At 39.3% G+C, this 24,878-nt stretch overlaps 1 protein-coding gene and 1 long non-coding RNA gene across 9 annotated transcripts in view; one reads left to right on the top strand and one right to left on the bottom strand.

The window, feature by feature from the left end:
* Positions 1 to 17,464, bottom strand: part of PRMT9 (protein arginine methyltransferase 9) — a 29,153-nt gene extending 11,689 nt beyond the window's left edge. Inside the window, exons 1-9 of one of the 2 annotated variants that reach the window (XM_027117128.1) lie at positions 17,071 to 17,464; positions 14,491 to 14,639; positions 12,187 to 12,423; positions 11,498 to 11,665; positions 9,091 to 9,193; positions 7,391 to 7,497; positions 5,693 to 5,885; positions 4,817 to 5,000; positions 1,559 to 2,276 (exon numbers count right to left, since the gene is read on the bottom strand). In XM_027117128.1, coding sequence (XP_026972929.1) covers positions 1,559 to 2,276; positions 4,817 to 5,000; positions 5,693 to 5,885; positions 7,391 to 7,497; positions 9,091 to 9,193; positions 11,498 to 11,665; positions 12,187 to 12,423; positions 14,491 to 14,639; positions 17,071 to 17,259 — 2,048 coding nt within the window. In that variant the 5' untranslated portion in view covers positions 17,260 to 17,464. Of the gene's footprint in view, positions 1 to 1,558; positions 2,277 to 4,816; positions 5,001 to 5,692; positions 5,886 to 7,390; positions 7,498 to 9,090; positions 9,194 to 11,497; positions 11,666 to 12,186; positions 12,424 to 14,490; positions 14,640 to 17,070 lie in introns of those variants that run through there. The other variant, XM_027117129.1, reaches the window with a different exon arrangement.
* Positions 17,465 to 17,601: 137 nt separating this feature from the next.
* LOC113626073 (uncharacterized) overlaps positions 17,602 to 24,878 on the top strand; it is a 40,257-nt gene continuing 32,980 nt past the window's right edge. For 5 of the 7 annotated variants that reach the window (XR_003435021.1, XR_003435014.1, XR_003435015.1 and 2 more), the window contains exons 1-2: positions 17,602 to 18,230; positions 20,603 to 20,651. This is a non-coding gene — a long non-coding RNA (uncharacterized LOC113626073). The remainder of the gene's footprint in view (positions 18,231 to 20,602; positions 20,652 to 24,878) is intronic. The other 2 variants (XR_003435016.1, XR_003435019.1) reach the window with 2 other exon arrangements.

Raw genomic sequence — 24,878 nt, forward strand, 5'->3', positions numbered from 1 at the left:
TAAGAGTCTCACACACATACACACACACACAAAACCAACAAATACTGCATGATTCCAGTCATATGAGGTACAGGAGTCAAACTCATAGAAGCAGAGAGTAGAATGGTGGTTGCCCGGGCCTGGGGTGGGGTGGGGGGGTGGGGGTGGGATGAAGAGTTATTGTTTAATGGGTATAAAGTTTCAGTTTTACAAGATGAAAAGAGTTCCGAGGATGGCTGGGGAAACGACTGCCCCACACTACAAAAATATTTAATACCACTGAACTATCCACTTCAAGTCGGTTAAGACGAAAAATTTTATGTGCATTTTACCACAATAAAAAAAATTAGAAAAAGAATTAAATCAAAACTAAAAATAAATAAACCATTAGGTAAATTGTACACCTTTCCAAGGTGATTCTACCAAATAAGTCAAACCTCATCTGTGTCAGAAATTCGTAGGGCTGAAATGCCTTCAAAGGCATCTAATCCAGTATCCCTCATTTTATAGATGAGGGAAACTGAGGACGAGAGATATTAAATGACTTAAAAAAATTTTTACTACTTCAGGAATTCACAGACAAATCTGAGACAAGATTCAAACACACCCTTCCAGCTCCTTGTTCTATACTCTACCTAAAGTACATCTGTTTAAAATTTTAAGAGTGTATGTTTCTATTTATATGTCAGACCTCTATATCCCCATAATTTGTGATATGTACAAGATTGTTTTAAAGACTAGAAAATGGCAGTGATTTTTACTAGTTACCTCATAAGAAAAGGTAAGTGTGTAACAAAAGAAAATGCATATAAAACCTAAAATATAATTAACTATATAAGCAAATTTTTTTTCCTGAACAATTTGCCTTTTGCTATTGCAGTTTGGTCTGCATTTCCACCACTGCTCCTGTACTACAAAACCACCCCTGTTCACATACCACAAAATTTAAAACCTATAAATTCATTTTACTTAAACTTGGGCCCCCAAATATTCAATATTGCCATCTTTTCAGATATGAGCAGCACAACTGAAGAACTTGGAAGCTTAGCCAGATTTGCTTTCAATTTTAAATACCGGGGTCAAGTTTGTTGACAGTAACCTAAACTGAAGGACAAATTCCTTAGGGACAGAACTGTACTATAGAGATTTTAGGACCTAAAAGGACTAGGACTTGTTCCCAAGCAGCACTCTGCTCTCCCTATACACCATCAGATGCATACTATATGTTTCTCATCAGTTTTTCTTATAAAGATGAAATTTGATTTTTCCTTATTTATCCTTGAATGTCTTATCTGTTCTTACAGAGCTCTAATTAATTCCCTATATTATACATAGGCAGTCCAATCCCAATGCAGGCTCTCTTCACACCTGCAGGGCAGAGGATCCTTTAAAGAAAAAAAAAAATTCAGTAATGACATGCACAGAAAGAGAAAGACAAGAAGTCACAGGCCCTGAAAAGCAATGCTTGAGGAACACACGATGATCACGACTCATTTGTGCAGTGACACCATTAAAGAACTCAAAGAACTTACGTGAAGTCTAAGCTCAAATAAACCAAAGGTTGTATTTTGTGTTTTACCTGGATATTGCCGCTTTTTCCATTATTTCCTGCTGAAGGAGCCCAGATGGCTCAATGACATCCAGTATAATTATACTCCACAACTTGTCTGATTTTGGCCTTTGCAACACAGCGGATTCATCTTCCACATGTCTCAACCAAAACTCAAGTGTTTCTTTAGGAAAGTGATTGGCTTCAGATATGAGGTCCAGAGTCATACGATGCTGGTCTTTCTCCACAGAACTGTAAGGTTTAACCCGCCCGAGTGTGCCAGCAATTATAGGCAGAATAGAGAAGCCCTCAGACACATCTAACACATACAAAGGTTCAGGGACGCTCTGTGCAGCATTATTCTGTCCACTTTCACAGCTCATCTCGTTACTCTGACACTGGGTATCCATGGCCTGACCCCGTTTCTCCAGAGTCAGTGAAGACAACACTTTCTTCATTGCCATTTTAAAGCCTTCATGGTATGGGATGTTATTAAGCAAAGCAATTTCTGTGGATTCCAAAACACAAGTCTGCTCCACAGCATCTGGTTTACTGGTCTGAAGATTGGCCAGGGCACTACAGAGCTCAGCCTCATTTCCTAAAGGCAGCAGGTCTTTATTCTTGGTAAAACTTTTCCCAACATCCATTTCATGCTCCGAATTGAAGACACTGATACTCTGGATTCTTAGGTAACAATCCTGACAAGACACTTCCATCATCACCTGGTCCCCAGGCTTTATCCAGTAGTCTTCATGAAACAGGAAGAAAGAAAAAAAGTTGTAGTTGATGAATACGAGTGTTTATAAGTCTGAGTATCACACAAACACCTCTGCCCTGTCATTTTTTAAACCATGACAGGAAGGATTGCATCTATTGATTTAAAAGAATTAAGTGAATTAATCTATTCATTTCAAAAAAAACCCAAAAAAACAAAACTAGGAAAATCCCTCCAGCTTTACATAGGGAAAAACTGAGGTTAGAAGATCCAATTGACTTACAGCATAATAGATTCAAGAGATCATTATTGGACCTTAACTATCAGTATTATAGTGCTTTTACTGTAATCACTAGGTACCATCAATGTCCCCAGATTGGAGGGTGGGGGAAGGACTTCAGGGGACTCTCAATCTTTGGTAATGAAGCCAACAATAACAAAGATAGATGAAACTCAGGGATCAGCACCAAACCTCACTTTAGCTTAAAGGGACATTCTTTTCTCTAAGAGAAATTTCCCAAATAACAAGGCAGCATTCAGTAGCACCTTGTCAGTAATATCTCTTAACTGTAAGTACTTAGATATTCTTGCATGTTTAGGAATTTGAAAATATAAGGAAGGACTAAGTCCTGCAATAAAGACCGTATCATGCTCTTATCCATGAGCTTTCACACGTGGTAAAACTTTAAAGTGTAAATGTATAATTGCAATTCCTTCTCATTAGCCATAGAGCCAGTTGGAAATACAAGTTGCTATTCTTGTGTTTACACATTTAAAATATCCTTTCCCAAAGAAGGACTTTTTAAAAAAATACCATCTAAGTTACTGAAAGAGAGTTAGAATAAACAAAATTTTAAAGTAAGTGCTCTTTATTGAGTGCCAGTCACTATGGTAGGTATTTTATACCTAGTATGTCTAATAATTCCTACAACAATCCTGCAACATAGGCAGCATCTTCTCTTTTTTTTTTTTTTTTTTTCCCCACCCCCCACCTTGCAAAATATTTTTTCCCCAACCAGGGACTGAACCCAGGCCCTAGGCAGTGAAAGCGCAGAGTCCTAACCACTGGACCAACAAAGAATTCCCAGCATCATTCCCATTTTTACAATCACATAACAAAAGCTCTAAGAAATAACCAGCAAGGCCTGCCAGGAAGTCAGTAAGTAGCCAAGACCCAATTTCAAATCTACCTGACTGAAAGAAAAAGACAAATACCGTATGCTAACACATATATATGGAATTTAAGAAAAAAAAAATGTCATGAAAAACCTAGGGGTAAGACAGGAATAAAGACACAGACCTACTGGAGAACGGATTTGAGGATATGGGGAGGGGGAAGGGTGAGCTGTGACAAGGCGAGAGAGAGTCATGGACATATATACACTAACAAATGTAAGGTAGATAGCTAGTGGGAAGCAGCCGCATAGCACAGGGATATTGGCTCAGTGCTTTGTGACCGCCTGGAGGGGTGGGATAGGGAGGGTGGGAGGGAGGGGGACGCAAGAGGGAAGAGATATGGGAACATATGTATATGTATAACTGATTCACTTTGTTATAAAGCAGAAACTAACACACTATTGTAAAGCAATTATACCCCAATAAAGACGTTAAAAAAAAAAAAGAAATCTACCTGACTGACTCCAAAACCCATACTGGCCACAATACTATATTGATTCCATGACTTAATGACCTTGCCAAATTAGATCCCTGATTAAGAGACTACATAGAAGTAAACAGAGACTATATAGAAGTAAATATTTATTACCTTCCAGTTTTAAAAAGGTAGAATTTTTCTATGTAATACAACTGCTGTAAACTATATTGAAACCCATAAAATTGCTAGTAAAAAATTTCTATACAAAAAATATCTTTAATATAGGACATCCCTAAGTAAGTCCATGGATTCATGAACTCTAAACTGCAAAATTCTGTACTTCTATGAGTGTGCATATTTCTAGGACCTGGGGCTCCACAGATGCTATCAGATTCTGTAAGTGGTAAGAACTCCTGCACTAAAAGCAATATTTTTCCACTGTGTTCCATAAAAAATGGACTAGCATTTCTCTTATTTACTGATAACTAGAGTAATCAGAGCTGAAGAAATGATTTAATGATAGATATTTTTGAGTGGTATGCAGCAGAGTTGTGTTTTAGTCTTTTTTTTTTAATATTGGAATATAGTTGATTAACAAAGCTGTGTTAGTTTCAGGTTTACAGCAGACAGATTCATTTATGCATATACATGTATTTAGCTCTTTTTCAAATTCTTTTCCCATTTAGGTTATTACAGAGTATTGAGCAGAGTTCCCTGTGCTATACAGTAGGTCCTTGTTGGTTATCTATTTTAAATACAGCAGTGCGTACATGTCAATTTTAGTCTCTCTTCTTAACCACATATATTAATTATTTAAAACTACTTTTAAAAAAGAAAAAGAAAATTCTGAAAGATTTAACCAATCTCCCTTGACTAGAAACTTCATATTCATAGTGAATTTTCTGACACTGACTCAAATGCTTAGAGGGTTAAAACAAAAAGTTTTAAAAAACAACAACAAAAATTAGACAAGATATACCGGCAAGGTCATGTACAGGGTAGACAGCCTGTTCCCAGCATGTTTCCTCACTAGGACTTGTGGATAAACTGTGTTCATCATCAAGCTGGAGTACAAACCAAACCACAATGGCATCGAGTATGCCTTCTTTAATAACAGGGATACCAATTTTATCAGGTTTTTTAGTTGCAAGACTTTTTAATTCCTGAAAAAATGTTAAAGGAATAAGAGGATTTTAGACAGTCATTATATACTTGCCCCAATACCATATCAATTCCCATTTCTGTAAGTTCTCAGTCCTGCCCAGCGCCCTTAGGGGATCGGTATCTTGGCACACCTACAATCATTTAAGGCATGCTGGATGGGAAGCTCTGATATATGGTATATGGTAGTGAGTACCATACAGTTATTACAGACAATGAGGCAGACACATATTACTGATGTAGAAAGAAGTCCATGACATAGTGTTGAATGAAGGTAGCGAGTGGCAAAGCAATAGAGATTATTTTGTTTTAAGAAAGTGTTTGGGGCTTCCCTGGTGGCACAGTGGTTGAGAGTCCGCCTGCCGATGCAGGGGACACGGGTTCGTGCCCCGGTCCGGGAAGATCCCACATGTTGCGGAGCAATTAAGTCCCTGCACCACAACTACTGAGCCTGCGCTCTAGAGCCCGCGAGCCACAACTACTGAAGCCCGTGCACCTGGAGCCCATGCTCTGCAACAAGAGAAGCCACCACAATGAGAAGCCCTCACACCGCAAGGAAGAGTAGCCCCCGCTTGCCACAAATAGAGAAAGCCCGCGCACAGCAACGAAAACCCAACACAGCCAAAAATAAAACTAAGTAAATAAATAAATTTATATATATTAAAAAAAACAGTAATTGAACTTTCATTTTTACCTGAAGATTGTTGAAATCTACTGTCATAATTTCAAAGCACTCTGTCAAAGCCAAATATCCTCCAGGAACTCGACTCATCTTTTCGGTTGTATAAGGTTCAATTGTTTCTTCAGCATCTACAGAAGAATACGCTGGACTCTGAAATTTCACACTGGTTGGCAAACAGATCCCAGCAATGTCCTTAATACCCACCCTGGTAAGAGGGGGAATAAGAGAGGAAAAGGAGAAAGACAGGTTTGGTTTTTTGTTTTTTTAAGAATCAAGTAACACCATCTAATACTGAATCCAGCAAAAATAAATATAAAAATGCAATAAAGCTTCATAGACAAAGGTTTCTTAAACGCAGTTATAAACACAATCACTAACTATAAAGGAAAACAAATGATAAATAAGTGTACCTTAAAATTAAGAACTCTGCTCATCAAAAGATACCCAGGAAGAAAGTAAAAAGGCAAGCCACTGAGTAGGAAAAGAGATTTGTAATACATTACTCAACAAAGGGCAAATATCCAAAATATATTTTTAAATTCCCACAATAAAAGAAACACAAAAATAGGCAAAAGACTTAGACACTGTACAAAAGAACATATCCAAATGACCAATAAGCATATGAAAATTTAGTCACCAGGGAAATGAAGTTAAAGCCATACTACACGACCACCAGAATGGGGAAAGTAAGTGTTGTAAGAATAGTTTCACGCACTATTGGTAGGAATAGAAAATTAACAAGACCACTCTGGAAGACTTTCGTAGTTCCTGCTCAAGATGAACATGACTATTCTAGATTCACTCTTAATATGGGAACCTCAGAGTGTCTGACATTTGCACTTTTAGGAACACAACCAACAGAAATTCATACATACCACCAACAAAAGAATGTTCAAGAATGTTTATAGCTGTGCTATTTATTTCCAATACTCCCAAAACTGGACATAACCTAAATGTCCATCACCAGCAAAACGGAGGAATGCACTGTGGTGTATTCATACAACAAGGATGAACAGTAGTTGCCTACTAGTGAGGCTTTGGGATGATTTTTATTTTCTTCAAATACTCATCAGTATTTCTTAAAATGTAAATATGTTACATTTAACACTATCAAGTTATCAGATGGAGGGCCTCCTTAAAAAGTTCCAAAAAACTATGGATCAATATTTTAGCAAAATAAAAAAATTCATTAATGTTCAAGAAAAACATGTAACCAAGAAACTTCTATAACTAAAAAAATTTTTCACCTGTATCACATGTGATAAATCTCAGAATCTCAAGGGTAGAAAGATCCTAAAATTTCATCCCACCCAACCAGAAAATATTATAATGTCAATAGTTATTAAGAAGAGAAAAATGGAAGAAATAAAATTATTTTCACATTGGAAATTTTTACTTCCCTTTCTCTAAAATCAGTCTTAACTTAGTATTTTTCTCATGAATCTATCACACATCGAAAGGATACTAAGTTGTATCAAAATTAATTTTCCACTAGAAAACTGAAAGCTGATTTTAATCCTAGAGTTCTATTTTCGAAGAAAGTTTAAAAAAAGCAAAAAGAAAATTAAGACTGGAATAAACATCATGAATTTAAAGGTCAGAAAACTACACATTCTCATCTGAATAAATGTCCACTAAATAACCTCTGGAGTACAGTCTATGCCTTAAAATTACTATTTTTTAATATTTACTATTTAAATAATCACTTACCTATGATGTCTTCTTATCTCTGCACATTCTACTGCCATCCCAAATATAACAGCACTTGCCGGTATAACTTTCCCATATTTTTCACAATTACCATTTTCACCTTTGGTCTAAAAATATAACAATAAAAATTATATTCTGTTATATTTATGTCAAAATATGTGTGTATGATGGCAAGCTATGAAAATTTATCAGAAAAGAACTCAAAAAAATAATAATTAAGATAAGCAGGACTTCCCTGGTGGCACAGTGGTTAAGAATCTGCCTGCCAACGCAGAGAACACGGGTTCGAGCCCTGGTCCAGGAAGATCCCACATGCCACAGAGCAACTAAGCCTGTGTGCCACAACTACTGAGCCTGCACTCTAGAGCCCGTGAGCCACAACTACTGAGCCTATGTGCCACAACTACTGAAGCCCGTGTGCCTAGAGCCCATGCTCCACAACAAGAGAAGCCACCACGATGAGAAGCCTGTGCACTGCAACAAAGAGTAGCCCCCACTTGCTGCCACTAGAGAAAGCCTGCGTGCAGCAATAAAGACCCAATGTAGCCAAACATAAATAAATTAAAATAAATAACTTTTTTTTTTTTTTTTTTTTTTTTGCGGTACGTGGGCCTCTCACTGTTGTGGCCTCTCCCGTTGCATAGCACAGGCTCTGGACGCTCAGGCTCAGCGCCATGGCTCACGGGCCTAGCCGCTTTGCGGCATGTGGGATCTTCCCCGACCGGGGCACGAACCTGTGTCCCCTGCATCGGCAGGCGGACTCTCAACCACTGCGCCACCAGGGAAGCCCAAAATAAATAACTTTTAAAAAATAAAGTACTCATCATGGGAAAGGTAGAAGTTTATTAAAATAAAAAAAAAAGATAAGCAGGTTAAGGGGTCTTTTTCCTTTAAAAAGTTTCTTTTATTTTCATTGCTATATGTATGTTTGTGTGTATACATATTTTTTTTTTCTTTTTTTCCAGTACAAATAGGAAGGAAGGGAGGGAGGGAGGTGGGGACCTAGAAATCTCTAAGTCTGCATACAACAAAAGACTATTCAGTATGACTTTAACTTAGAGGCCAAAATCACCATTACCTACTTGAAAAACAAACTGCTCTTCTTTCAACCTTTCATTAGCTATTTTAAATCCAAACCATTTTCTGTAAGTATTAAATTCTTATTAAATGTTAAAATTCTTTCATTCATAATACATATATATAAACCAAATCTACAATTTACTGGGCCACAGTAGAGGATTTCAATGCAAAATATAACTTGGCAATTATAAGAATCAGTCCTGTCCAAGCAGTAGCCTGGGTCCAACTGATATGTTAAAACCATACCATGCCAGTTATCACTATATTCCCTTTTGATAATCTGCCAAAAAATACAAGCAGTGAAGGCTGTGAGACTGAAAGTACTTCCCTTTCTCAACCCTGCTCAAGAATTCCAGAGTCAATCCCTTCATAACGTAATCTCAATTCCTAAGAATTCTGTCCTGGAGTGTTTTTTGCCTATATACACCATTTGGGCACACAAGTATACACTGCACTATGTTATTAAATGTTTTTTCACACTGATTTCTTTCCAACAGTACAGTATGCACCTCAAGAGTGGGATGTAACTCATACTGATTTGCAATTATGCTAGGGGCTCAATAAATTATCTACTGAATAATGAATTCTTAATCAGATGTAAGTGTTTTCATGCTGCTTACCTTTGGCTGCAAAAGTAAATGTTCCCATGCATGAATCAAACTCTCCACAATTCCTTCTCCAAATAAACCTGCATCGACAGTTTCTGTTACAACAAGGGACACTCTATAGAATGATTTTTTAAAAATATATGTAAGTAAAATATCATGCTATTTATATAAAAGATGTCAAAGCTGAGAGCAGAAAGGAAGCGTTTATTATAGAAACAGTTCATATGTAAAATTTTCTAATACATTTTGTGTTTAATATCTACCCTGGAATCTTGAGGAAGATTCAGGCTCCTCTGTCCTCCACCGGCAGCTTCCTGGTGGGGACAGTAGTGGGAGTCCACAACCTTCACTTGACCCCCTGCCTCTCGGATTATCCTTTCATTGCCTAAATCCGAAGGAGTGGTTCATACCCATTACCTTTTTACCAGTCCCCCTCCTTAACCCTGAGTAACTGGACTTCTATCCCCAACACTCTATAAAAATACTCTCTAACATCAGTGACTCCCCGACTTACCAAAATGAATACTCTTTCTCGGTTCTAATTTTCCTTGATCTGTAAATAACATTTAGTGCGGGTGAGGAGGCCTGCCCCTCAAAATCCTTCCTCTACCTCTGGTGTGTTTACCTCTGCACACTGAGTGTCCCTCTCCTGTTACTTCTCTTGCTTTACCCACACCTGTTTTCACAAAAGCCTAATCCACAGAGCTCTGATCTTCTGTCCATTCTTTCTTTCTAGAAAAGTTCACTCAAAGACACACCAAAAAAATGTCTCCCTTCTCTGAACCTCTTTACTACTTACTGCCAGTATCGATCATTTGTGTAATTAGAAGGTAAAGATATTTTCATGAATATTCCTTATCTTCCCATCTAGACTGTAGGTGCCTTGAGGACAGACTTTGGTATCCCCTACAGTGCCTAAGCCCAGTATTATATATATTCACAAAATTTTCAATATTTATGATTGCAAATATTTAGAACATGGAAGGTATCTCAAATCATCTATCCCAAGATCTTCAAGTCTCTAGATTTGCTCAAGGTCAAAATAAATTATTATTAATTATTATTACTGAACCGTATCTCTTAATTCAAAGCCAATAGATCCTTCTACAACACCATCTGTGACAAAAATGTAGATTGAATTAACATAACTTTGATTCATGCTCTGGACTGAATTGTGTACCACCAAAATTCACGCTGAAGCCCTAACTCCCAGCGCGACTATACTTGGAGATAGGATCCTTACGAGGTAATTAAGGTTCAGTGAGGTCATAAAGGTGAAGTCCTAATCTGATAGGGCATGTGTCCTTATAAAAGTGGAGGAGACAGCAGTGATCCCTCTCTCCTCACATGCACAGAGGACAGGCCATGTAAGGACGCACAGGAAGTCCATCTGCAAAGCTAGGAAGAGAGCTCCCATCAGAAACCAAATTTGCCAGCACCCATGATCATGGACTTCTAGCCTCCAGAGCTGTGAGAAAATAGTCTGTAGTTTAAGCTACCTGGTCTGGTATTTTGTTAATAGCAGTCTGAGCAGACTAAGACAATTGAGGACACTGTTTATTTCTATAAAATGGTATAATATCTGCCTCAACAATCTAACAGGACTTCTTTCATGAGAACATATGTAGAGACCATTGAAAAGCATAACTGTTATGTAAATATAAATATTATCATACATATATGGCAAAAGACTTTTTAAAATCATAGTCTCAATGATGACAGGGCATAAAAAAGCCCTGTTTCAATGTAAACTGAATTTAAGTACGATGAAAAGATAGACTACCCAGAAGAGGTAGTAGAGCAAGTGCTACTCAGAGAAAACTCTGTATCTAAAATGATAGTTTATTGGACCAGATGATTTTTAAATCCCCTCTAGCTCTAAAATTCCATCCCCTTGTGAGATGGATCAAGGTGAAATAACATACTAAAAAGCTAAGACTTATGAGATAATATTCAAAGCATTTGAAGGGCCCAAGCCAAAATACATTGACAGCTGACGCTTCCAAAGCCAAAGGCTATCCTTCATTTTAGCCAGGGATATTAACACCAAATGTGATTAAGCCCATCAAGCTTCATCTACCCACGCATTATTTTTAAGTACAATTTTTAAATAGTTATTGACCACACAGAAGGACAACTAGAACACTGAAATTAACAAAGGTCAAGTAACTTGCTAAAGCTGAAGTTTATGTATTAAATCCCTTGCCACAAATTTTTCTCAAGATCTTTAAATCTTTTTTACCAAGAAAATGATCTTACTATGAAATCAATCTTAGGCTAAACTATCCTATATCTGCATCTTTACAATATAAGGGTTTTAGCATTTTTGTTTGGACTAGAAGCTAGAAATGTGAATATCTTAATTTTTTTTTAAAAAATAGTGGATTATAAAAACTAAAATTAGTTCATATCATAATACCTTTCAGGAATGTGTTTTGGAATTTCTATGTCAAGCGACTTCATATGTAAGAGTTTGATCCCTGCTTCCATCTCATTTGCTGCCACTACATCACAGGCAAGTTCATACATGGTCTTGGATAACTCACAGGCATACACCAAGCGCGCTCCAGCTTTTTTAGCAAACATGCTACAAGAGGAAAAAGTGTTCCATCAGGAAAAAATAATCTACTGTAATCTTTCAAATTTTAGTGGAATTATAATGCTTAAACATGAGGTTTTCCTTTTATTTTTTAACACAACCATTATTCGTTCTGCATTTTAAGAAATGAACTAATATTCTTGTCAAGCAATAAATCACACAATAAATCATGACATTCACCTTATTAAAACACAACTGGCATGCAGGATGCTAATAGACTTTCAACAACTAGATTCAACCAGAATGTTAATGTAAAAAGTACTCTTAAAATTCATTATTTAAAATTTCAATGATAACCCCCAATTTTTCTTGGTGGTTATGTCGAGTTCTTAATTAAGTAAAAGTTATAGTGAAAAATATAATAATAATAGTTCCATGAATAATCATAACGAGATTATGAGAAATAAACTCTACTTTTAAATTCTGCTGTTAAAGTTTCCATATTTGGTACAATCCTTAATTTACATTAGTATATAGGTATACATAATTAAAACACAATTCCAACAAACCTTAGTATTCCAGTTCCTGCTCCAATGTCCAAAACGCTTCCGGAGCCCAAACGAACCGCCTTTTGGATCGCTGCGTTATAAATCATATTCCTCCTGGTGTCATTAAGCATGAGAAAGTGCCAGCGCTCCACCAACCAGTTTGCAACACGATAAAAATTCTCCTTTGCATCACTGAAATCCGGGTTTAGCTTCACTGCTTTACGAAAATACCCGGCTGCTTCATCTCTGAAGCCCATTCTAGAGTAAAACGTAACAGACAAACTATTCAACTATATACTATCAATTACAGCGCCTTTGTTCGTGCCGCTCATCTGGCCTGAGAACCCCTCACCAGCACCCCAGATCCTACCCAGCCCAAGCGCCATCTCCTTGGGAAGCCTTCTGTGAGGACTGCGATTCTCATTCACTTCTTTCCTTTCTGAATCCCTTTTATATTTATGCATTGCAGGACACTAACAACTGACTGACTATGAATTACTACTTTACTATGGTATAGTAGAGGCTCTCTTAGCCATCCTCCATTTAAACAACTTTCTAGAACACCAGTGGTTTCTAAAAACCACTCCCTCTGTAAAAGATATTAACGCCTATGGCTAAGAGGTGCCTCTTTGCTGTACCTGCGTACCTTTTCCCTCAGCAATTGAGTTGAATGGTCATCAAGAGTCAGTTGTAGGGCAGGAATAAAGATGCAGACGTAGAGAATGGACTTGAGGACACGGGGAGGGGAAGGGTAAGCTGGGGCGAAGTGAGAGAGTAGCATCGACATATATACACTACCGAATGTAAAATAGATAGCTAGTGGGAAGCAGCAGCATAGCACAGGGAGATCAGCTCGGTGCTTTGTGACCACCTAGAGGGGTGGGATAGGGAGGGTGGGAGGGAGACGCAAGAGGGAGGGGATATGGGGACATCTGTATGCATATGGCTGATTCACTTTGATGTACAACAGAAACTAACACAGTACTGTGAAGCAATTATACTCCAATAAAGATCTATTTAAAAAAATAATAAAATAATTAAGACACAACAATGTAATGCACAGCACAGGGAATATAGTTAATTAATATTTTATATTAACTTTATGTTGAGCATATTCTATAAAAATGCAGAATCACTATGTTGTATACCCGAAAGTAATATAATATTGTAAGTCAACTATATTTCAGTAAAAAATAAGTAAATAAATAAATAAGTCTAAATTAAAAAAAAAAAAAGTCAGTTGTATTCGCTGCCAGACCAGTTTACACCAGTCGCACTTGTTATTGTTATATATTTTAATTAAATACAAAAGAAACAAAATAAATATGACTGCAAAAAGAGAGGCATTGTGTCTAAGGAAAAAAGTTAAAGGTGAGTCACCCAAAAAACTACTACTAAATTAGACGTGAGCAAATCAATAATAAAAGACAGGGGGAGAAAACTATCAACCATCCAGAACAGTATTTCTTAAACTATCTATGATAAAGAACTCCCTTTCCTTTTAAAATATCTAAGTATCTGTAGACCAACATACTTGTACTGCACATGATTAGTTAGTGTGCAACTCCCACACCAGATTTCAGCAGCAGAGTGGTCCATGCTCTCTTCAACAAGGGAGTTCCCTGACCACATGCTTGGATTTACAGCAACGTCAAACTGCTACATACATTTCTAACTGTTTACTCACAATTTTTATACTTCTCTGTCATTGACTGGTAATCTGTGGATCACACCAGTGTGTGGTCCACACACTGAAGAGAACTAAGCTAGCAGAACCCTTTTACACTCATACTTCTTCACAAGCACCTCTAAGCATTCTGCCAATTTTAAAGATTGAATCGGACTATTCATTTTGGGTATGGTTTAAGCAAAAAAGACATTCTGGAACCCAAACAGGGAACGGCACTCTTACAAAAGGAAACAGCAAATTTCCAGGAAGTTCCAGAGAACAGATTTACAACAAATTCCCTGGCAAGGGACCACAGTGACTTCTCTGCCATCCTGTGAATGAGGGCTATGTCCTCTCCAACAAGGTGTGGATCTCAGCCCAGTGAGAGGAACTCTTCCACAGATGCTCTATCTCAGCCCCAGGGGCAGTGGCTATTATCTAGTATAACATATAATATTATTACATATTATATCTGCTATTCCTATATTCTTTTCAGTTCTCTTCTTACTAGCCAACCCTTCATTACTCTGATCCCCTGTTATAATTAATAATTGTTTATATTAAACTTCCCACGTTCGAATTAGTGTACAACAATTTATCCGATCTGGACCGATGCAGAATAATCCTTAACTAGTAATACTGAAACCACTACCTACCTGAAGAGATGCTCCCCCATACTGTTGCAAATCACTTCATCATCAGGAAACAGTTCCAAGGCTTGCTCATAGCAACCAAGTAGGTCTTGTGTTCGACTGAGTGCATCAAGTTCTTCAGCCCATCTGAAGAGCGTATACTGAAAAGTTTCCTTTACAAAAGAGAAAACAGTAAATTAGTCAGTAACATAAATGATGAAAGAGGGAATTCCCTGGCAGTCTAGTGGTTAGGACTCTGAGCTTTCACTGCTGAGGGCATGGTTCAGTCCCTGGTCGGAGAACTAAGATCCCCCAAGCCGCATGGCGCGGCCATTAAAAAAAAAAAAAAAAAAGATGAAAGAATATTCAACACTGGTTGAAGATTCCACAGAAAATAAAATTTAGTTATAACTGAAAATCACCATAAGTTTAATTTAGCTTTAATAGGCCCTGTTGCTAAATAAATACATAAATGCGTAAATTTTACCACCTACATGGCAGTAACATGCAGAATTAAGACACTTTGACCACTCTGCAAAATCTGTCCATACTTGGCTGCCATATCATATTCTCCACCAACCTCTTTTTTGTGGACTCCTATGTTTCAGCGGTACTTCCTTGACCGGCTTCTCTTTTCTCATGCATCCCCAGTGCATTAACTATCACCTATGTGTTAATGGATGCTACATCTACATCTCCAATTGAGACCCTCTCTCCTGAACCTCAGACCCATAGTTACCACTCCGTATTGATCATCTCAACCAGGGACCCTCAGCCATCTCAGATTCAGCTCAACCCAAATATTTCCTGATCGGTGTGCAAAGAATACCAAAGAACAACATAATATAAATCCTGTTCCTATCCTCAGAGAGGCCTCATAGAGAGAAATATAACATACAATTTTGAAAAAATTCAAAATGTTCTAAACTGAACCCATCGTATTCTCTCACACAGGATATAAGGTTAAGGTACCGCCCAACCTCAGACTAAGAAGTCACCTTAGAACGCCACCTTAACTCCAGTACAATTAATTTGAAACCCAGCCAATTCTCTCTCATTATAGTTAAATCTGTCACCTCCTCTCCCCCACACTGTTACAACGTGGTCCTTGTAACCACTTGCTGGACTACAGGAAGAGTCTTCCCACTGTCACCCTAGCTCTAATTACAAACATTCTCCACACTGCAACCCAGTGCAAAGACAGAAGGCTGTAGTCAGGAACACATTTTATATCATCTTCACATATTTTATATAGAAGAGTGTATATCTGAAACTGAATTTTGATAAATTTTACTAGAGAGTCAAGGAAAGGAAGAAGACTCTAGGATGTGAGGGGAAAAAACACAGATTATATTAAATGGATCAGGGAATTTACAGCTAAGCAACTTGGTATGGCTGAGGTGTAAGGATGGGGAGTAGAAGGAAATAAGACTAAAGAGATAGGTCTTTCGCAGAGGACCCTGCAAAGAAATATGGGACTCTGTTCTGCAGGAAACAGAGCTAGTTACTTAACCCTACTGAACACCAGGCAAAGAAATACAAACTTTAGATAATACTTTTAATACACACTAAATATAAAAAAAGACATTTTCCCTGTTTTACTAAAGAGGAAACTAACGAACAAAGAATTGAGGAAAAAGCACTTGGATTGATCCATTATTCTACTTCTGCCTACCTAAAAGAGCAAACTGTATCTCAGCATAACACGTTCTCCTCCCTGAGGCCAGCTGATCCTGAAATTTAAATGTCTATATGCTACTGACATCTACTGGGTAGAAGTCAGGGATGCTGCTAAACATTCTACCATGCACAAGACAGCTTTCCACAACAGATTCCATCCAAAATATGAGTAGTACTGAGGTTGAGAAACCCTGGGTGAAATAAAGCAAAGTAGCTTCAGGCTGAAAGTTGAATGCAAAATTAAGTTAAATCACTTTTTGAAATGTAGATTCTGAAATAACTTGGAAAAAAATGTACAGCATTTCAACAGAATAACTCACGAATGATCCAATAACTGAAACTTAAAGAATGCATCATCGAATGATTACTTTAGGCTAATCCCAAACTTAATTCAACATTCGTTCCACGTAACAGTAGAGACAAGTGCAAAGGGCCTGGGGCAGGGACTTGCTAGAATTAGATATAGGAGGTGGCAGATCACCTGAGGCCTCATGCAATATAACCTTCGGAATTTTGAATGAAATGGAAGTTTTGAAATAGAGAAATGACATCATCTGGCTTTTATTATGAAAAGCTCATACTGGCTGTGTTGCGGTAGGCTGCAGGAGGAAGCCTAGTTTCGAGCCTGAGCCTACTGCAAAAGTCAGAAGGAGATGACTGAAGCTTGAATCAGGGCAGTAAAAAAGAAGGTGGTAAGAAGGGATACGATTCTGGATATATATTTCGATGGTGCAGCAGACAATATTTTCTGATAACGCTGGTTGTGGTTACGAACAAAAGAAGAGTCAAGGGTGAACAGTAAACATTAATAACCACCACCAATCACTTATAGTAACCCCCTCCAATTTATTTATGTATTCATTTATTTATACGAGAAGAACACAGGATCTGCCTGCAAGCGAGAGAAACAAGGGCCCTCCTCACCTTCACATCGTCTTTCAGCTCCGGTGCCAGGCTGAGCACGAGGAGGTAGTGGGCATAGGCGGTGCCGAAGTCCTGGGCGCCCAGGCAGTGCTCTGCGCTCTGCAAGGACCGCGACACCAGCTCGTCCCGCCCGGCTGCCCTGGCGCCCCTTCCGGCGCCTCGGCGGGGCCTGGGCCGCAAGTTCGGCATGGCAGAGTCACCGGCCGAAATCTGCACCTGTATCACCAAAGAGAAGATGCTTTGGTGAACGGAAAGCGCAAACTGTCTAGGTGATCGCACTTCCACGTGACTAACCAGAGCCCGAGAACCGGAACAGGAAACCTATTCCCCTACGACTGCAAGAGCTCCCACCTCTGCCAGGCAGAAACCCCTCCCCTCCCCAAGGGGCGGGTCCTACGCCGCCGACGCACGCTTCGCGAACGGCAGTGCGTCCGACGTGGGCACGTCGTGGCCCGCCCCCTCCCGTGGGAGGCGAGGTGCGGGGTGGCCATTGCGCTTGCGCGTAGAGGATTTTTCCTGACTGTGCTATGCTGGCGTCTCTCACATCTCTCCGGCTGGAATCGGAGCTTTCTGTCCCTTTCTCCTGGCCTTTAGGAGTGTGTGACTTCAGCTACGAGACTTCCTTCGGCAGACTCAGTTACCGCGAGGGACGTGGGTGTGTATGAGGAGAGACGGTCAGGCAATTGTGGTGATGCTTAAGGCCTTTGGGTCGTGATGCACCAAATCTCAAAGTGGCGTGAGTGGAAGGAGCCCGGAGATAGCAAAAGCACCCTAAATGGAGTAGAGGAAATGCTTTCACTGGCATTTTAAAAATCATCCTCACAGAACTCGGTGAGGTGGACCTTTGGGTCATACTCATCTTACAGACCGAGAGGGGCATCCTGAGAAGTTACTTGCCCAAGATCACAGAACAGTTCGTAGCATAGGCACAGCTCAAACCCGAGTCACTGGCTCCCTGTTCAGTTTTCTTTCAAACGAGCTTAGGATTTATCTCACTGTTCGGTGTATCACCACTGTATAGTGGTTACATTTTAAAAGTTTTTTTGCATTCAAGTGTGGACCCTAAGGGGTAGATTGAGAACTTTTAAATGGAGGGGGTGGTGCATAGGAATTACGGCTGAAAAAAGTCTCTTTTGCCCCTGGTTTCATACATGCTGATGGTGAGTATTTTACTTAAGAAACAAAATAATAGAGCAATTTTCCGTATCAAACTGACAAACTTTGGGGTCTCCTTCACTCTCAAAAGTTCATCATTTATATGCCTTTTTGCCTTCTCTTTTGACCTGATTATCTGAACCACCCTTCCTCTGAGCACACATGTAAATCCTAATCAATTCTTCAAAGTCCAGATCACTAGATTGTGACCTGCTGCCCTAGTCAGAAAGTTCCTCGAAGGCAGGATCTGTTCTTAACCATTTTTTAACTTTGCACCTAGCAGAGTCTGGCTCAAACTAAGTATTCATATGTTTAAATTTTAGTGGAAACTACATCCCCCAACTCCCAGGTTTTGCACTTAGACTTTCCCAACCATTTAAGGTCCTTATTTCTTTCTCAACCTCAATTGCTGCTTTACTAAATTTAAGATTGAATTGTATTTATTTCACTGTGTAGAGGGAAGTCATCAATAGCTGATCTATAATAAGAATAGAAGAGAGTTTTGAGCCAAACTGAGAAGTATAGCCTGACAAACAGCCTCTTGGGTAGCTCTGAGGAACTGTTCCAAGGAAACATGGTTTCAGCACAGTTTTATATCTTGTCGGAACAAAGAATATCAAACGCGAGAGAGGTACATTCTTTCAAGGTTTCATAAAAGACAGCATCACGCACACAGCGAGTCAGTATGGCCTTGTGCCTGGGAAGGGAGCTTTGTCATCTAAGGAGTACTAGCATTGACCATTGACGTCCCAGGAAGAGGAAGACATCTCTATCTTAAAAATGGACATACTACTTCTGGACAAGGCACCCTTTTCTTTAATGGTTAAAGCAAATGTACAATGTATGTTTAATAGGCCACAAAACAGGCTGTTCTGGTTAGCATAAAGTTTAAGTTAAATCACGTGTAAGCAAGAATGTGTTCCCCATACCTCAGTATATGAAAACTTCTTCCTTCATCACCTCACACAACTGAAATGCTAAGGACTTAGAGAGTCCCAGTGTGATGTGGTAGAATGTGAAAAGACTTAAAAAAAAAAATACATGCATTCTAGTCCAAGCTTGGTCCTTTCTGGCCCATTTAAGAACATTTCCTTAAGAGTCATTATTTGTAAGAAGGCCTAACAAAGCTACCTTTCCTACTTTGGACACAAGATTGATATGACCATCAAATGAGATACTATATACAAAAGCATTTTATATATAATATATACATATGTAATGCTATGTGTTATTACTATTATCTAGAGTCATTTAAAACTTAGCTGGATTATTAAAAATTAAGTCACTGACACCTTTAAGCATTTGATCAGAACCCTATGCAACTCATATCCTTTAAGAGTCAGATGTAATTGGCTGGAATCTCTTTCCAGAAAGCAGAGGGAGACCTCCCAATCATTCTCTCCAGGGATTTTGGTTTGGAGAAATCACTTTAGACTTCATCATTCAATCACCTCTTTGAGTCCCTGCTCTGAGTTATGCAATACTTCATTTTACAGATTATCTTGAACTCCAGGGTCTGCTTTCCCATTCCACAGGGCAAGGTTTCTTTTGTCTTGTTTTGCCTTGTTTTGTTTTTTGGTCTGTTTGGTTTGTGAGATAACCAGACTACCTAAAGCATTTAGACTGCATGAAACTGAAAGTGGACATATTATTACCAAGTCAACATAGGCTGAGATGGAGGGAAAACTTGACAGGAAGTGGAGAAAGGGCAGAGAAGAAATAAAAGAAGCCAACTTGGGTTGTTTCATCATCTACAGTATCAACCTGTGGGCAGTGACTACTGCTAAAAAAAGTGCAAGGGATGCTTCCTGTCCCTTCTGAAATACTTCAGATAACTTTGTGAGCTACTAGGCCTCACTAAGTTACATTGCAATTATCCTAGATAGAGAAATCACAGGTTCTCTGCATTCCTGTGTAGTTTATCTATAACTCAGGACACTCTCTACATAGGGAAAGTCACTTAGAAAAAATGGAACTGACACAAATAACATGGAACATTTGCTCACCGTAAGAAACTGAGACAGAAAACATTTTAAAAACTGTTTTCTTATTACCTCATTCCTAACTAAGACTTGGAATTACTCAAGATCATGTATATTTATTGAAAGTAACTGTATTTATTGCAATTACCTTTCACTTTTGAAAGAACCCTATATTTGATCACGAAGAACCCTGAAGCATGATGCAAAACCAATGCAGAATACACATTTTACTTCTTGATCCTTAGTCAAAGCTTTCTTTGAAAATATTGAAAGCATCGTTCTTTTGTTCACAATAGCCTTCCCCCTCCCCAACCCAAACTGTTACCTTTAACGACTGTTGAGAGTCTATTTGATTCCTTCATTTATTTATATGCTCTTTTTTCACCCTCTTTTAGGGTCCTAAGAAAAACCTCACTGATGGAGAAAACCACTGCTGACTCAGAGGTAGGTTTAATTGTGGTTGTCTTTCACCATGTTCTGGGCAGCTTGTCAACAAACCACACACGTCAAACAAGGAAGCAAAACCAACGGAGGGGCTCTCAATCAGCTTTCCAGTGTGCAAAAACTGAAGGTTAATGGGGGGAAAAGGCTCACAGGAAGTTCATTAACAAGGGATAAACAGACACAAGGTATCTTGGGTTTATACATTCTGTGGAGAGTCATATCTTTTTGTGTGATCTTGGTGGTTTTATTTTATGGTTTGGAGTGTTGTTCTCAACTTTGTTCATTTTAGGATCATTTGGGGAGGTTTTTTTTTTGTTTTTTTTGTTTTTTTTTTTTTGCGGTACACGGGCCTCTCACTGTTGTGGCCTCTCCCGTTGCGGAGCACAGGCTCCGGACACGCAGGCTCAGCGGCCATGGCTCGCGGGCCCAGCCGCTCCGCGGCATGTGGAATCCTCCCGGACCGGACAGGGATTACGAACCCGCGTCGCCTGCATCGGCAGGCGGACTCGCCACCACTGCGCCACCAGGGATGCCCTGGGGAGCTTTAAAACAATATCCTCAACTGGGCCTCATTTCCAAATTGCTGATTTAATTGGCATGGGGTGGAGTCTGGGAATGAGTATTTTTAAAGAGCTCCCTGGTGAGTCTAATGTGCATGCGAGGGGTGCCGGGTTTGGGGCAGTTTTCTATAGGGGTTGTTAGGGTATTTGAAGTATTTAGGGTATGCAGTATAGGCATAAAGGCAATGTAGGGAGTAGAGATACAATTAATGACTTATACAAGCATTATGAAGAGTCTCTCAACTAAAACTAAATTCTTGTGAGTTGAAGTGATTGTTATATGATGAAGAATAGATTGTTCATCATACTGAATTACTTGTTGGAGAGAAAATTCTATAATTTAATCAACAGAACACTACAGCCATAGGCCAACTGCTTGGGTATTAAAATGTGCACTAATGCATTCTCACTGCTAAATAATCCCAGTTTCTTCAATGTTTTCAAAGCTTTTACTATAATTGGGAATTTTGTTGTTGTTGTTTTACATAGCCCTTTCTAACTGTCCCATGTACAGTTCAAAATCTAGAACTCAAAGTTAGATATAAAACTAACAATGAATGGCCAGACCAATGCTGAGTTCAAACTCTGAGTGTATGGGGGCCTATAATAATGTGACAGTAAAGTTCAGAGACACTGAGAGAGAAAATCCATGTATGGAGTGCCGTTCTACACCAGGCACCATGCTTGGTTCTGGAGAACCTGCCTGAATCTCCTGCTGGAAATGCCAACCAAAGTGGTGGTGCCAGGGATGGATTCCAAGTAATCTGAATAGAGCATGTCCTAACAAGACACTCAGGAAAACGCTAAAAATCCATTTGAGAGGAAAGAATCTAAACCCGGGAATCACCTCAACTCTTTGTACTCCTCTCCCCATTCCCCATCAATCACTGCTAGTCCAGGTCCCAGAAGGAAAAAGACTCAGAGGGCTTATTAATTAAAGAGAGTTTAGCCAAAGGACTCTTTACAGAGGTCAGGGAAGTTAAGGGAGTCAGCAAGATTTGAGAGGTACCCACAGACCTGAAGAAGCAGGAGAGGACTGTATTACCAGAACCAGAAAGTTGTAGTTATGGAAGAGGGACCACCTAGATGGAACTATAGCCGTAAGCAGAGGAGAGAATTCCCTGACCTTTTTCTCCCCCTGCCCACCAGTCTCTTACTAATGCCTCCTACTAGCAGAACCCAATCCAAAGCCAGCCAGTAAGGGATTTTGGATGATACAGTCCAGAGAGTCAACCACCCTCCAGGGCACAGAGGTGGGCAAAGAAAGGTAGAAAATGGTGCTGTAGGGCAAATGGAGAATAACCAACATAATTACCAAGTTTTACCTCTTTACTTACTAAATTTTGAAAAATCTGCCCTCTCCTCTCCATGCTTATTACCACTGCCTGCGTTCATCTTCTTTTAATCTTTCACCTTGTCTGTTATAATGGCCTTTTCATCATCGAGCCTTCAGTCATGCACCCCTTAAATTTACCTTCCATGCTGAAGCTAGAACAATCTAAAAAGCAAATTTCCCGTTCAGTGGCTCCCTAACGCCTATAGCTGTGTATTATAAACTTAAAAAAAATTATTTGTGTGGAGAATAATTCTAAATCCTAATTAAAGATTTCCCTTAGAAAAGGGGAAGCAAGAGTCATGTTGAATGTGTAAGTTTACACACTGAGGTTGTTTGGTTTAGAATGTACATTTGAAAAAATGTATTAAAGATGTGGGGTTCCTTAGTGGTTAAAAGACCCAAGAATTTCTACTTATAGTGTCCTCCCTGAGCAAAATAAAATAGTTGACCCAATTAGAATTGACCCGTGGTTAGTAAACGAGTTGATAAGGACACAGCCTCAACTTCTTTTGTAGCAACCTTGGGGGAACTGGACCATCAAAGTACAGTAAGTTCCCTACACACGAACGAGTTCCATTCCAAGAGTGTGTTCGTAAGTCCAATTTGTTCGTAAGTCCAACAGAGTTAGCCTAGGGACCCAACTAACACAATCGGCTATATAGTACTGTAATAGGTTTATAATACTTTTCACACAAATAACACATAAAAAACAAACAAAAAGTAATGAAAACATTTTTTGATCTTACAGTACAGTACCTTGAAAGGTACAGTAGTACAGTACAACAGCTGGAATATAGGGGCTGGCATCAAATGAACAGGCAAGAGAGTTACTGACTGGAGGAGGGAGCGGAGGTGGGAGATGGTAGAGCTGAAGGATCGTCAGCAATAGGAGACGGAGGGTAAGCTGCAATTTCACTCACACCTGACGTTGATGGCACAGTTTCTGGTTCCTTGCTGGATTCAATTCTATTTACCCTCTTGAAAAAACGATCTAATAATGTCTGGGTAGTAGCTCTTTTTCTCTCATCATAGATGACACGGTAGCACTGGGTGCATTTTGAACAGCTGCTGCAAACTTCGTGTACCGTGCTACATTTGAGTCCTGTGCCTCAAAAACTAACAGTGCCTCCTCAAATAAAGAAAATCCCCTTGCCATTTCTTGCGTCGTGAGTCTCTTTGGCTCTTCAGTTCCTTCTTCCTCTTGTCTCTCTTCGTCCTTTCTCTGGGCCTCCAATTCCTGGCGCTTCTTAGTACCAGCTACATCACCACTGCTTTTACACTTGCTTCCGGACATCCTGGGCTTGAAATAAAGATACTGCACTACTGTATACAGTACGGTACAGTAAAGTACACAAAAACACAACCACTTGCAGAGGATGCACGTGCGTGACAATGTATGCCAGGCATGTGAACTAACTTACGTGACTGGACATGCAAATGCACGTTTGCATCTTTGAAAGTTTGCAACTCGAAAGTTCGTATGTAGGGGACTTACTGTACAGGCTTTCTTTTCAAATGGTAGAGATGAGATAAATTGACTTTAAAAAGACTAAGCCCTGGTCCCAGGCTAGGCTTGCTGGGGTTGGCCTTTTACATCCTTTGCATTGAAGGACTCTGTGTAAGACCCACTTTTAAGGAGACGCTTTAGCTCAGTGATTGTGAGATCAAATACGGGAGCCAGGCTGTCTGAATTTGAATTCTGGCCCTGCCATTTACCACCTAGGTATCTGGAACAAGTTACTTAGCTTCTATACCTGAATTTCCTTATACTTAAAATGAGGATCACACAGTACCTATCTCTTAGCTTCGTTGTAATGGTTAAATAAGTTAATGCAGTTATGGTACCCAGAACATATTAAGCCCTCGGTGAGTTGCCGTTCTTACTCCAGCTCCCCCTGGAGCAGAACTCTGATGATTCTCAGAGGAGCCAGGCTTCCACCCAAGAGGAGCCGTATCTCCTGCCAGTTACAGAAGCCTTACACAATGCTTGGACTTTGAGACCTCTAACTGGGGGGAAAGAAGACAAGAAGTCTTTCCTCCTCTGCCTGCTGCCTCCCAAATAAACTGACATCTGCCTTCAGAGCTGAACAATAAGTGCTTAATTCTTTTCTCCCACAGCTGAGTTAAGGAAAGGGAGCAAATACAGTGTTTTTCTTGGTACAATAGATCTTAAATTGTGGTAACAAGCCCACAGAAGGTGTTTTGAACTTGGTGGAAAGCAAGTGATCACAGAAGATTCCTGTCACCTAATTTTTGCGCAAGGTACTGATTGGATGTGAAAGATCATAGAAAGCTATGTGGAAATAATAACTGAATGTCTTATCTTGTGAT

This window comes from Aethalodelphis obliquidens, unplaced genomic scaffold (genome assembly GCF_003676395.1).
Source record: "Aethalodelphis obliquidens isolate GAN/ISIS:26980383/991018 unplaced genomic scaffold, ASM367639v1 scaffold17, whole genome shotgun sequence".
NCBI classification, from domain to species: Eukaryota; Metazoa; Chordata; class Mammalia; order Artiodactyla; family Delphinidae; genus Aethalodelphis; species Aethalodelphis obliquidens.